A 14924-nucleotide genomic window follows, 5' to 3' on the forward strand; every position below is an offset into this window, starting at 1 on the left:
ATTCAGGGCAGTCTGAGGGCTCCGGACAGGACATTGTTATCCCTCCAGCTTGGACAGGATTGTGTCTCACCTCTAGCCTGGTTTCTACACTCCTGGACCTACATAGTTTGCCGTCATAGATAACATCTGAGACTGACCATTCGTGAACCTTCCTGGGAGCATCTCCAGAAATAGCTCCAGCCCAGCTACCTGCTGGGGAGTGTACAGGAGCTGAGTGCTAGAGGGACCTATAAGGACAGTGATGGGACTGTCCCATGCTGCTCTTTGAATGATGGTCATCAGGTCATCAGCATCTGCCCTTTGCCAGAGGCCCATGAGAATGAGGAGGACAGCCCAGTGTTTCTTCTTAAGATGCATTTTGTCTCCTGATTTTCTGCCTGTGTGAGCTTTACGTCTACCCCTGGTGAATGCCCAGAGAGATATTCCTGATGGACATCCCTGGTGTGCATAACCTCAACTTTCATCTGTGCACCACAACGGCTCTAACGCCTGGTTCATAGAGGAAGGTCTACAGACATAGTCTCTGTCCTACGATCATGCCATGGCCTCTAAGACCCCTTGCAGATAACAGTGGGAGTTGTCTAGTAATATCCTATCTCTGCACATAACATCAGTCTCGTGTTTTTCTGCCCTGGTACCAGCAGGAAGACCAGTGCTTCTCGGTTTTTGTAATGCCCTAGATACAAGACCTACATAACATAAAAACAGCTATTTTAAGTTGTATATATGCTTCTGAATTTTCTTGAATTCTGGGTTTTTCTCACTTTTTTTGACTTTGTCCCCATATGCGAGGTCAACCATTGGTACTCAGGGCAACAGCCAGGGTCACCTGTGAATCCCACCCCAGAGCCTGTTCTGCTTCCTAGAGTAAGGTGATGCTTCCCTTCTCACTCTGACGGAATCCATCCTCCTACATAGACACACACAAACAAAAAAGGCAGGCAGGAACACATACAAGAGCATTTTTTTTTTATACTTCCTTTGCTCAGAGTCTCATGAGGAGGGCAAAACATTTAACATTGGCCTGGGCACCAGCAGAGGCTCATCCATCCCTACAGCTCTGGCATCATGCCCTTGTCCAATAAGACTGAAGGTTGGGATCCTATTTCCAAAGACAAGTGGTCAATCCAGCTGCTGGGAGTGAGTCCCTCCATGTCCTTCTCTGCCTCAGGTTGGGTGGCCAGCAGCAGCTCCAGGAGCGTTGGCGTTGGCCGTCACCTTGCATGAGCCAATGCAGACAGGACATTTGTCGCAGTTGAGACGGACAAAAGACATAGACCAAGTTCTTCCAGGATGAAAGTAGTAGATGCCATTTATTGCCACAAGTGCATTTTTATACAGTTTTATCAATTCATGTGTCTCTTCACTATTGGTTACAAGTTACAGCAGTAACATCTCATTGTCTAATTTTGTTATCATCAATGTTACTCTTACTCCCTTCTCTCTCATGGGTACATCCTTAACATCTCCAGATACTCCTTTACTCCCATCTTTCTCATGGGTAGGCCTTCATATCTTCAAGGCTAATTTCTGTTCCCATGCCCTTCGTCAGGGAATCCGCAGACCCACCGTAGTCTCCCACAGACGTTGTAGCCCAGCACAGACAGTTCTGCAAAACATGTCACAGACACCGATGACCGGGCAGCTCCACCACAAGGACATGTTGTCTGTCCTCCTGTGAGCATGTGGTCTTAGCTGGTCTTTTAATTCTCAGTCCACACACCAGTATTGTGGTACAGGACGCTGGAGAGAAGGAGAGAAGGCTGGGGCAGGAGTGTTTCTGTCAATCCACCAGATAGTTGGGTGTAGATTCCAAAAAGGCTGACCATCTCTGATCAGCACCAGCATCATGTCACCAGCAGCACCTCGCACTACCCACCTCCCAGGAAATAAAACAGGGAAATTCTGTGTGCTTTTTTCCCAGATGAGATAATTAAAAGTTGGCCATGCCACAAAGCAGAATGGTTTAAACTATTTCTGGGACAGGTTGAATACAATAGAAAACCAAACTTCTGTTCCATAAAAGCACCTGCCAAGCCCAACTCTAAATATAAATCATCTGCAATGCCAGACTATCCCAAACTTGAACTGCGTCAGAGTGAATTATTGCCTTCCGTTCCTGCTTGAGTGCATTAAATGTATTCAGCCTTGTCATGACGTGATTGTTCCTTCGCTTAGTTGTTTTGGCATAAAGCACACCATCTCCAAGATGAGTGAGCTGAAAAGCAAGGCCTGAACACTGCCTCGTTGCTACGCAGGTGTTAGGTTATAACATGATCTTCTCCTCTGGAGGCAGCCACTCTGCAGATGTTGTATTGTTGCTGTTTGCAATTTTCAGGGCCTTACTTAAGTTTCTTTGAGAATCCCTGCACGGGTAGCCCTCGTTCGTGATGACAGCTCCTCACAGTCACGACCAAAGCAGTGCCATAAACCAGATTAAAAAAGCAAAGTGCAAACCTGAAGGGAGGTTTTTGCCCTTTCTGAAAAACTGCCTTCTGATCCAAGTTCCACCTCTGCCCCATGGTACAGTGACTTCTGGAGGCAGCTCCTTCCTTCTTCCCAGCAGTGTCTCCTCCATGTGGCTGCAGCCTCTCCTGACAAGGGTCTCTCCCTTCTGTTTTCCACTGGCTGTGCACCCCACACCTTCTCCCTTCCTCCTATGCTGTTGAGGGAAAGTCCTTCCCCTGGCAGACCCTGAGGGCCCTGGAATGAGATGGTCCTCACTGACCACCCGGACCTGGCAGATGGTTCCTACAAGTTATTTCTTTTTGTTCTCACATCAGCCATTCCCAGGGGCAGAAATGCACCGCTCCTCTGCTCAGCACCTTTCTACTCTCATGCGTGGAGGGCACATAACACGGTGTAGAGCCAGGGCAGCTACAGCAGGAGCTGGTAGTGAAGCAGCCAGAGCGATATGAGAGTTGTGCTTGCCATAGGTCACCGCTATTCACTGCACAGACCAGACTTCTGAAGACCTGATAGTGCAGGGATGGGCTTAATTTCAACCTGGCAAACTGGCTTTGGCTGAGTCTTTATTATTGAAACTTTGTGGAGATCTTGGATAGGGCCTACTCATGGGGGATGATCTAAGATGACTGATCTATTTTCAAACATGGAGAGGTGGGAGTAGAAACACGTTCCGCTCTTGCCTACTGCAGTGATATGGGATTGAAGGAGGGCTGGTGCCTCCAGATATGGTGTAATGCAAATTAGCTTTCGCTGCTTTGATCTCTTTATCTTCCCTTTCTCCATTTCTTTATGGAGACTAACTTTATCGTAGTTTTCAACCTGCAGGCTTTAGGAAAGATTTCAACTGGTTCTATGGCTCCAAGTGCCCTTCTGTCATCGGCCCCAGCTTTACCCCAAGCAATTCAGGCATTTTGTGGTGACCTTGGAGATTTCAAGATAAAGAGGAAAGGAGATAACCAGAACGTTTGTGAATCACTCTAGTATAATCTGAAGAATTCCTAAAGCCATCATTTGTTGCCTTTGGGCTTCTTTTCTAAAGGTGCTGTAATTGTGCGTTTTCCACTGGATGCTAATGAGAGTGGCCAGAAGATAGGGAGAGACATTGCTCATCTCCTAGTGATTTCAGAGACAAGAGTGTTTCGTGCCTTGAAAGAACAGGTCTAGGGTCAGACCTTTCCAAGGTAAGGATGGGCATTTTGATCTGGTTTGTACAGCTCCCCCAGGAATCAAACTGCTAGGCTGGGAGGCCTTGATGCTGTAATTGTGCAACTAATTAATCAAGAGGATACCAGGTCATTAGCTTCTCCCCACAATCATAAAAGATTCTGCTCAACTGTCTGAGTGTAAGGAAGGTGTTTTTTACCATCCAGGAACCTACGTGTTTGGCACCAGCACTGGGAGGAGCCAGGTCAAGTCCATGCTGGGAAGAATGCACATTAGTATCTTGAACATCTTGGAAAATGGGAAGGTATTCGTATAGTGGAGCAAATCAGGGCTTGAGAAGCTAGTCATTATTGGGGATTCCTAGTATCTTCCTGTCGGCTCAAAACCTTAGGACAGCAGTCAGATATGTTATTAGGGGCAACCTTGCCTCCTTACAAAAAAAGCAGCGCAAGGTCCATTTCCCTAAATACTGAAAATCCTATCCAAGTGGCTTGGGCAACATCTGTCATCACTTCCAGCTCTTGCCACATGCATGGGCTTTCACTGAGGTACCACAGAAGCCAGGAGGAGGGTGCTGAGTGACAGAGGGACCCATGGAGAGCATTTCAGGGGACTGAAGCTAATGACCAGACTTTCTGCCACTTTGGAGTACAGAGAGAGGTGGCTGGAGAATGTCTTCTCCCAGCCATAGCTAGGAGCTATGTAGGAAAGCTAGGAGCTTTCTGTAGGAAAACTCCCAGCCCTGTGATGGCTTCCAGGAGAGCATCATCCCTCTGCCAGTGATGGGCACTTTGCAGATCTTGAGCTAGATGCACAACTGGCTCTGTAGGTTTTGTGCTTGTCCTTGGCCAAAACCGTATCACTGCAGACTTCACCTTCAATCTTTCCTGACCGAGCAACCACAATCTCGTTGTGTTACTCCAATGTGGCTTCAACCTGTTTTGCTTTACGTGTGTTGGCTTCTGCTTGTGTAACTGCACATTAGAGTGAATCTCTGGGGAAACACTTTGCTTATATTCTGGGAAGAGGTATATCAGGAGCTCTGGGGGTGATGGACAAGGTTCATCTCTCCTTGCTTTTGTGGGCAGCCTTTAGACGCCTTGAGTTTGTGTGAGACACATCAATCCCACTGTCCCTAGAGCTACATCCTGAAGATATTGCTTAAGCCCATCGTGAGCAAGTATCACTAGGTGCCCTTCATGCAGAGCCACGTATTGTAGCACAAAAACCTTCTCTTTTGGCGTAAGAGAATATAGTTCCACAGGGTCCTACAGGTGCCTTCACCAGAGCTGAACAGTCTTCTGGGACTGGGCTGCTCCCCACAGGGACATCCATGGCTCCATATTTCGGAGCACCAGCAGCACAGCCTGCATCCCACCTGCCCAAGCAATTATGCCAAAGATAAATTCCTTTGATCTTTAAAGCTCATACCATCCATGAACTAAACCACTGTGGTAACCATCTCATAGCACTGTTAGAGGGCACGGCAGAGAGTCCTACCTGAGTACCCAAAGCGTGGTGTGTGTCACATCATTTTTTGTTAAGGAAGATCAGCTAATCAGTGAATAATCAAAGGTTGCTCATGAAAGAAGGCGACATCAAAGCAAATAATTTAAGGAACCCCTCGAGGGCCAGAGGAGTTGTAAGGTCTGAGGCTGAATCACATGAGCTCAGTTTCCATGAACTGTGTCTCAGTTTTCCTGCTGGTACAAGTTAGAAATTCTTACGATAAATGTTTAGAATTAGTTGGGGAAGGGGGGGATGTTAAATCACACTAATTATAGCCGTGATGGCTTTGGTGCAGTGCCATTGGGAAGCATAGGTAATTTCAACACCTGATGCAAGAGGCCTTAAAAGACATTGCTTCATGGGTAAATGGGGGCGATACCAGAACAAGACTTTCAGTTCCTGGAGCAGTGGAGTGGTTCTCTCTACTGTCAGCATTTCAGATCACAGCCATGCAAAATGATTTGACAACAAAAGGTTTCCAGCTTCTACTTGATACCTTGCAGAGGGGACAGATGGGCCAATCACCAGGGAACCAGGAACATAGGAGGTCTGGGACAGGGATGGCTTGTCCCAGTGCCCCAATGCAGTGTGCTCCCATGAACTCAAAGGCAAGAACACGGACTGTTCCTCTGCTGGTCCTACATTATAAGCCTGGGTGAAGCTGCAGCATCCCTATCCTCTCCTACCTTTCTGATTTTGGTTAGATTTTAAAGGACTTTGGGATCTGAATGATGTTCTTCATGTGTTTCTATAATGCCTGCCACGGCAACGTCTCCATCTTTGTAGTGGTTTCTCCTGTGCAAATGACAATAGTCATGTTTAGACATGAGTGACTCAAAATTTGTTTGGCTCCACTGGATGCTCGTCACTCAAAAGAGGGAGCTATTTTGGAAAGCCAAAGTCATTGAGAGAGCTGACAAAGGTCAGAGGAGTCTCTAATCCATTTAGTCCACGCATCCCTAATCCTTCTGATAGATGTTGCAGGGAAAAAAACAATCCAATAAGGTTCAAATACTATGAGTTCCTTATAAAATTAACTAAATGTGGCTGGCTGAAGTAACCAGCCCCAAACACTTGGAGAGATAAATAGCTTCTCTGATTACTCTGGCAGGAAACATTTCCACTCTTGCATGCACTGGGGATGTACCTAAGACAAGAAACTTTACTAAGAGGAAAAGCATGAGCTTGGGAAAACACAGCAACCAGTCAACAACATCTTTACATGAGTAATAAGTCAAATATTTACTCCCACAACACTTCAAGAAAGAATCTTGTGCCTCAGCTTTCACACAAGCATGGACAACCTGTGGAGCAACATCTCGTACTTTTGTGGCTAGCAAAATCACTGAGGCATATCTGAGCATATCTGTGCTCAGGAAGCTCATTTCCAGCCCTTGGAGGAACCTTCTCTTCCCTCACACCATCTGCCCTTGCACCATCCCCTCCATGATGTCCTCATACCATGGGCAGTCCAGGAAATCCATCACACCAAGCCAGGTGTGAAGTCCACTGCTCTAGAGGAGCCGATGTGGGGCTGCTGTGGGATATCACGCTGGGGAGCTAACAGTAAAGCTGAGTTGTTGACACCATATTTGCCTCACCGCTCCTTAGCTAGCAGACCACAACCAGGGTTTGCACTATGGGCCTCCCCTTTTCAGTACGGTGAGTGTAGATATGTTGCACTCAAGTCCTGCAGGACTGCAAACCACCAGAACATCCAAACACCTCAAAATATCAGTGACTTTTGAATAAATTAACCCAAAATGTTCCCAATACAATAGTCTTGGAAAGCGGGGCTGGATTTTAATTCTCTGCCCCGTGAGAGAGAGCCCCTTCCCTCAGACCCACCCATGGCCATGAGCCCCAGGGGTGCAAGAAGGCAAGAGGTGGGGGAGTGGGGCGTTTAAAGAGAAGTCATGCCAGGTGGAGTGAGGCTGCCAGGTTAATGGTATTTCTCCTCTGTCTTTTGGAAGATTTCTTCAGAAAACAGTGCATTTTGTTCCTCTTCATGGCATGGATCAAGCAGGGGGAAAGAAAGAGTCAAAACATTTTTAGCCTCCCCATTTTCACCAGCTGCATGCTACAGAGCTGCTGGGTGGGGCTGGTGTTGAGGGTCTGTGAATCCCTGTACCCTCTGTCCCCCTGCCCAGGGGTGCGGGACAGGTGACTGTCCCCATCATGCCGAGGACAGGGCTGGGCACCCGAAATGCAGATCGATGAGGTTTGAGAAGTGAGCAGGCAAGCAGTATTCCCTACACTGCCAGCGGAAGGCTACTTAAGGAATATGCCTCGGAGTTTCAAGGAGATATTGGATGTTTCATATCTGTGTTTTGTTTCGTTGCCTTTCATTTTATGTTATTTTTCATTATTTTTACATTGTTTCACAACATGTCAAAACATCAGACTGATTCATTACAACATAAACAAGAGACACTTTGATGTAGGAAAAAAGATGTTTTAATGGGTGCTAAGTAGCAACTGCCCTTAGGGATTTAAAAATAAAAATAGAAGCGGCACAAAATAATATTTTAACCCTTCTGTTGTATCCCAAGATCATCCAAATATAGAATGCAGCATTGCGCACAGAACAATGCAGACAATAACTTCATTTTGAATTCTCGTAGGTCTTTGGGGGATCTTTCCATCACTTCCTTTGGAGAGGAGAAAATTACAAAGGGAAAAAAAACCCACAAACCAAACTTTGCCAGGAATATCTTCAAATAGGGCTCATGAAACTGCAGTTTTGTCAGAGGACACATCTCCAGAGAAACTGTAAAGTCAGGCTTTAGACCTTGCATAGGTGTAACCTGCTTTGACCAATGCCAAATAGATTTGGTCAGGAAGTTGGGGGAGAGGAGGGGAAAACAATGGAGGCTACACCCCCAAACATTTTAAGCCTCTTTACTAGACACTTTCCAAACCTTACTGGTGTCCTGCCTATACACAATGACCAAATGTAGTCCATTCTTCATCATATGACTCTACCCAGCACCCCAGATGACATTTGACTGGGATTCTCATTGGGTTTAACCACATCAGCTTATAATTCAGCTTCATATTTCCTCATAGGTGTAAAAACTGATGCGCAGTTGCAGTCACTTGGACAGAGCTTCCTCTAGACTTGGGTGACTTGACAAGCACGGTTTTTTCATGTGCAGCTGGTCATGAGGGCAGAGTTGTGCTATGAAGTACCAGACCTCCTGAAGAGCCTTGTAGCCCAGGAGCACCCTTGGTTTTTCCAACTACCAGCTGGTCTAATACACCATGTGCCGCAGACTTTGCTGCTGTTATACCCTAAGACCATGACAGCTCTGTAATGTGCCAAGGGCTTCAGACTCAGCAGGTCCACTGGATGCTTTAGATTGCAGCAGAGTCTCTTCTCTGCAGGTCTGTCAGACCCTAAGCAGATAGGAGCTGAGCCTTTAGCTGGAGATGACAAAGACTGAGACAAGCACAATCAGAGAGATCCCTCCCACCCCGTAAACTCAGAGTCTGTCAATCACAGAGCCAACCTCCATTCCCTGTTCCTGGCGTTGCTCTCCAGTTTCTCCAGTTTAGAGCATGCCTGTCCAACTGGATGTGCCCCTTCTTCCATGGCTTGCTTTCTCCTAAAAAGCAGCTGTGGGTCCATGCGCTGACAAAGCTCCCTGTGGTGGCTGGCATGGCCAATGGTCACAGAAAGATAATTTTGGGCCCAGGGACATACTCTTACTCCAGTATCACTGGGCTTCCTATTTGTGTTCACTCTCCAAAAACTGTGAGACACTAATACTGCTTGTGCTGTCCCCTCCATCCCCTTGCGGGCAGAGCCTGGGCTGCGATATGATGCTAATGCTGAAATGCCATTTGCAGGCCCTCCTTGTATTCACTCTTAAGAGAGACAGGACACAGAGCCTGGCACTGGGGTTTATTCTGTGCAAACCACAGTGTTATTGATCAGAGACTTCTGTCTTTCTTTCCCACTAGAGATCTGAGCATGAACAACATCAGCCGGCTGCAGCCCCGCACTTTCCGCCACCTTCGCTTCCTGGAGGAGCTGTGAGTTTGGAGCGGGGCAGGGATGGTCGGGTGGTGGTGGGGACACTGGAGAGGGTGTCTGTGGCTCTGGCAGCAACCCCGGTGTTGCCACTGGGGCTACAGGCTGAGATGGAAGGAGGCTGCATGCTGGGAGAGGGGCTCTTTGCTACTCTGGCTGTAGGATTTGATTGAGGACATTACCCTTAGGCTGAGATGGTGCGTGTGCCAAAAGCCAAAATAACAGAGGACCCAATCCACTATGCAAAAATCAACGCTGTGCCTCAGAGCAGGGCCAGCAAACAGGGAGTTCCATTCACCCTTCTGCATGCAGGGTCTCCCAACAGCCTCCTGCAGACCAGAGACACATTAGCTCCAGGGCACATTGCAGTTCAGATGGCAATGACCCCAGGCAATCAAATTCCAAAACATTTGCCACGGAGGCTGGGGTGTCCTGTTATGCACCGGTGTGTACTGCAGTCTGGGCAGGCACACTGAGACGCAGCAGCGATCACGATCCCCGGGGAACGGCATGTGTCTGTGTGTCAGTGAAGGAGTGGCTCCACTTCTGAAAGTGTGAAAATTAACCGTCAGCATTAGAAACCACTGGAATCCCTTGAGAGCCCCAGAACTCGGAGCCTGGGGGGCAGAAGGTTGAGGTTGGCCATTTCTGCATGGATAAATTGCACCTGTATGGTCTTACTCCACTTGACCATGAGAAATACCTCCAGGTGTTATTCTCATACTGTTGCTTCTTTCAACACAACAGCTTCTGATGGAAAACGCAGTTTCTTCAAAACACTATTATTACATTGCATGAAATACTAATATTATGCTGCATTTGATGTATGTGTTGTAAACTTACTGTATATATAACACTTACTTAATCTGTCCAAATGAAACACTGACCCTACCTGCAGCCACCGCCACAAATGACATTGACACTTCAAAAATGGTAGTTTGCAAAATGTCACAATTTCCTACATAGAAGGTGTTTGCATTATCCTGAAAGGAGACATTTTCGTCTCCCAGGTTTACTATCCCACATGCATCAGCACCCAGTACCACAGTGTGATGCCAGTGACGTGCACAGGTTGTGGTGCTGACCAACACCTTACCAACACCAACTCCTGCACTGTGTGACCATCTGCAGTGCTCGGCCACTGGGAAAGTCTGGGCACTTGGAAATTGTACTATAGGTTTTTGACTTCAAACGATCTTGCAACTCATCTTCATCTGTCTGCAGTTTCTATCCATTAGACTTGTCGGGACCCCAGGTGGCCAAACCCCCCTCTCCATTGGGCATTTGCAGACTGAGCAGGAGTAATTTGAGCTGCCCACAGAAGGTGGCTTTCAAAAGACCTTGCCTCCATCTCACAGACTTTCTCTTTCCATTTCGTCAACATCTGTGTTGAAGTACGGACACTCAGAGCATTCACTGAGGGTATTACAGCTTCTCACACACAGAAACCATACTCTGTTGTGCACAATTAACAGTTGTCTTGCTGAAAGCAATCAAGTTCTGATTAAATGTCATGCACAAACAGAAAGTCTCAACCGGCAATGAATAAATATTCATAGGCTCCAAAAGAGCCAGCTTCCCACAGCCAAAAATAATTATGCATGAAACAGATGAAGAGGAAACATTTAAACAGGAAAATCTGAAAAATAATTGGAAGTTGTTAGAGAACATTCTGCTAGAGGTTCTAAATGCCACAAAAAGCAAAGGTATTTTGACTGGAAAAAACATCAGATTAAGGAGAAGAATTGGAAACAACAACATCATATATCTATACCTAACCATCCCTGGAGGTGTTTAAAAGATGAGTAGATGAGGTTCTTAGGGACATGGTTTAGAGGTGGACTTGGCAGTGTTGGGTTAATCGATGGACTCGATGATCTTAGAGGTCTTTTCCAGCCTAAATTATTCCATTATTTTATGCATACCCAGTTCATGCTTGCATTTGACAGCAATAATACAGTAATCCTGTTCACAGAAATCAAGAAACTGGTATGAAATCAAGCAAGAAAGGATTTTTTATATATTATCAGAAATCTAAAGTTATTCTTTCGGCAACAGCACCTAGGCAAGGACGGTGTGTGTATACACATCATTCACAGGACTGTCATCAATCTCAAATACAACTTACCTGGCATTTCTCACCTACAGGGATTTTGGGTGACCTCACAGCCCCAGCCTGCCCCACACCCTGTTACGTTCCCTGCTACATCCTTGATAAACTGGGGGAGTAACAGGCTGGAGGACACAGTAACTGAAGACAAAACTGGCAAATTTAAACTTCAGGTGAACAACTGATGTTCTGGGGCTTTGGTCAACCAAGAAAAGTTCTTTGGCATGAAACAAAAAAAAACATTCTATTTTCAGGTGACTTCTTAAACTTTTACTCTTTCAATTTGGGTCACACTCTAAAAGAAGAAAGTATTTCAAATGGTATTTGCTTTATTGCAAAGATGATTTAAATGAAACACTTGAACATTCTGAAAAAATCACAGATTCCTCAGCCAAAAATACTTGCCAGATTCAACACAGACTTTCAGATCTCCTTTTTGGGTCACCTAGAAAATCTTGTGTGTTAGGGACATTTTTGCCTTGCTTTAAGGCTGCGAAACATCCTAGAAACTCCCGACACCCCTGGACATCGAACACACACGAGCATGACCTGTAACCCTCATCCTCTCTGTAATCAAAGTCCATGTTCCCCTGGCTCCCCCACAAACTCCTCATAGTTCCATTCTCCTGCTCTGCCGCTGCCAATCTTCTCTCATCAGATCTCGTCCCATTAGCCCAGGGTCACAGCAGCTTGGAGGAAAACTGGCATTTCACACATTTTACGATTCCTCCTCTTTCTGTGCCTCTATCTTAGCACCGTCTCAGGTTCTCCATGAATGTGGAGTTTCATGACAGTCAGAGATCAGCTGAACTCAAGGCTCAGCTTATGCACAGAGCTGCAGTTCAACCGAGGAACAGGAATACTGGGAAGGGAAAATAAAGCTGTGAAAATGGTTTAGAGAAAGCGCATGTGTCCTGTGGACACTGAGGACAAACATGCTGTGTTCCACGCACCCTCCAGGCTGCTGTGGAGCACTGTGAATCCAGGTTGCTGGATCCACCTGAGCCCCAGATATGTCAGTGCCCTACAGGCACCCGTGCTGGTGGGGACATGCAGGGGCAAGTGAGAGCAGAGTGGCACCTGAGGGTATTGAGGACAGAGGAGCAATGACCCAGGCCACACCACAATGTCCAGCCAGGCTGTGTCCCACAGGACAATTCTGTTTTGGCTCAGCTCCCCTCCAGAGACCAAATGGCTGTGACCAGCTGTGCTGTGGTGGGGACACAGATGAGGGCACCAAGACTGCTCCAACCCAAATTGTGTGGTCTTGGTAAAGCCACTTCCCTGCCAGTGCCTCTATTTATCCACCCATCCAGTGAAGAGAACAGGCCTCTCAGGTGCACCAGAACCTCTTAGTAATTAGTTTTTACTGAGAGCTGCTCAGAAGGTGTCACAGACACGATTAGCACTCATGCTCCAGCCTCAGCCAGCTTTGAAGAGGCAATGGCACTGAGGACTCCTCTCTGACAGAGACTCCTCTCCTTCAGTCTGTGCTCTCCTCTGTCACCATCAGCCTCCAGCTCCAGCAGGAAAATGGGAGAGTCTGTGTGGGACATGGGGCATCCCAGCCCAAGCACCCGCCAGTCCTTCCCTGCAAAGAAATCCTCCAGTGACAGAGGTGTTCATACCTGGGCCTCACACAGGCAGGGAGCAGTCCAGAGTTTGGTGTGCCTCCTCTTTGTTTCTTTCTTGTTTTTTTTTCTTTCCTTTCTTTCCTTCTTTTTGGCAGCAGGAAGATTGTTTAAAGTTGCTAATAAATTCCAGTTAATGAAGCCTGAAAAGCCAGAGCTAGGAGCCAAGAGAAACAAGAGCAATCAGCACAGAAGGAATAGAAAGAGGATCCTGAAAGCCAGCCTGGGAATAATAACATGTTGAAATGTGTTCGCCGGCAAGGGCTTTGTTACCGTGCTTTGAATCCAAACACAAGCGCTTGGTGCCAAGAAGAGAAACTGCAGCCAAAGGCAGGTGTTCATTGCCATTCACCTCTTGCTTCGGGGCACAGCGGCAAGATCAGACCCCTTCCCAGCCACTGGCTCTTTCACCTGCCTCTTCTCGGGCCCCAAGGGCAGAGGGACTCACCGTCATGGGGAGTGCCGTGCCTCTGCGTGGTGCACACACAGCAGGCTCGGGACACACTCCATGGCCTCCCCTTGCAGGCTGTTCCCCTGCCCAGGAAGCTCTTGCAACTCAAGGGATTGGGGACCAAGAAACAGCATAAAAGCAAAACAAAATAAAATGCAAGCGTCCATGCTGGGGATGTGAACACAACAGCCCTCTTCTCCTGCCCTGCACCAGGGAAGAAACCCCCTTCCCACTCCTCTTCCCATGCAGGTGCAAGGGCTGGTGGAGCCGTCAGGGACTGCAGAGCAGCAGCACTGCTGCACCATGCCCGAGGCTGGAGCACCCGCCAGCTCCCACGTCAGCTCCCAGACATCTGACGTCCGTCTTTGGGGGTATTGTCCAGCACAGGGTCTCACTCCAAGTCAGTCTCATTCTCGTGACAGGCAGCACTGCAGCAATTCTGGCTTTGGGGCATGACTCTTTCTGGAGCGATAGCTCTGCTGTGTGAAGCAGTGCTGGCATTTCTGGGCAATGATCAGTGTGCTTGCACCATGGTGAAAAGCCTTTCCTGGAGCAGTGCAGTAATGTGTCTGCAGTAGGCTGCTCCTAGGCGAGCAGCTTGGGTGGGTTTCCATGACAAAGCAGGTTCCAGAAAACTCTGGCCGAGAGACAAACCCTTGTAGGGCCATGACCTTGCTTTACCATGTTGAGACTTGGATGCAGCACCACTGCTCCCTTGGTAGCCACCTTGCCTGACACAGCTCTCCATTTCCAGATGGCTGTAGGTGAGGAGCTGCAGCTCTTCTGAAAGCCCGGGCACTGTGGTTCCTCCAGGATGCTGCTTAGATCCTGTATCTGAGGAGGTACAAGGATGTGGCAATGAATCACGCTGCTGTGGCTCTTCTGCAAGTTTTCAGCTGCAAGGGAGTTCATCTTGGACTTTCTGTCCTGCTGCTTGACATTGCTCTTTGCCACTCAATGTCAGTTCAGTGGGTGGGCAACAGCAGAGAGAGGGTTAAAGGATAATTCTGCTGGAGCCCTCCAAAGGTGCAATCTGGCATGGTGCAAGACAAATGTTGGCCAAGTTTCAGGCAGGGACAGGGAAGGAGGGCTTCTAGGAGGTTCTCCATCTTGCACATTGAAAAACAAAGCCAAGTTATTGAAGAAGTTCTGACTTGGCTTTGACGAATTCAAAGTGTTGTGAAATGTTGTGAAAATTTAGATGTTTCTTTTTCTACTCCAGATAGGCTGGTGAAAGTGTTCAGCATTTGAGAAAACCTTGCAAGTGGGAATGACTGGTCCCAGTTTTCCTGAAAACTGCCTCTGTTCTGGGGTACCCCAAGTAGGGCATCCAGAGTAGAGTCAACAGTCAAAACTGTTCCGAAGGACTGGAGGGAACAAATTGCCCCTGAGAACCTTGACAGATTGTAACATAAGGAGATGGTATGAAGGCATTCAGTATCCTGTATTGGGTTATTCATTAAGGAGTTGTGTCTTATTAAATCTTACTTGGCAAATGAAACCAAACTAGCTTGCATATGAACATTCGTGTGGGTTGAAAACTGGCTTGAGGAC

At 47.3% G+C, this 14924-nt stretch overlaps 1 protein-coding gene across 3 annotated transcripts in view; it reads left to right on the plus strand.

The window, feature by feature from the left end:
* Window positions 1–14924, plus strand: part of LGR6 (leucine rich repeat containing G protein-coupled receptor 6) — a 113322-nt gene that overhangs the window by 30785 nt on the left and 67613 nt on the right. For 2 of the 3 annotated variants that reach the window (XM_065038248.1, XM_005505349.3), the window contains exon 2: window positions 9109–9180. The exons of the other annotated variant lie outside the window; for it this stretch is intronic. In XM_065038248.1, coding sequence (XP_064894320.1) covers window positions 9109–9180 — 72 coding nt within the window. The remainder of the gene's footprint in view (window positions 1–9108; window positions 9181–14924) is intronic. 3 annotated transcript variants of the gene reach the window in all.

The sequence above is a fragment of the Columba livia genome, chromosome 22 (assembly GCF_036013475.1).
Source record: "Columba livia isolate bColLiv1 breed racing homer chromosome 22, bColLiv1.pat.W.v2, whole genome shotgun sequence".
In the NCBI taxonomy this organism is placed as follows: domain Eukaryota; kingdom Metazoa; phylum Chordata; class Aves; order Columbiformes; family Columbidae; genus Columba; species Columba livia.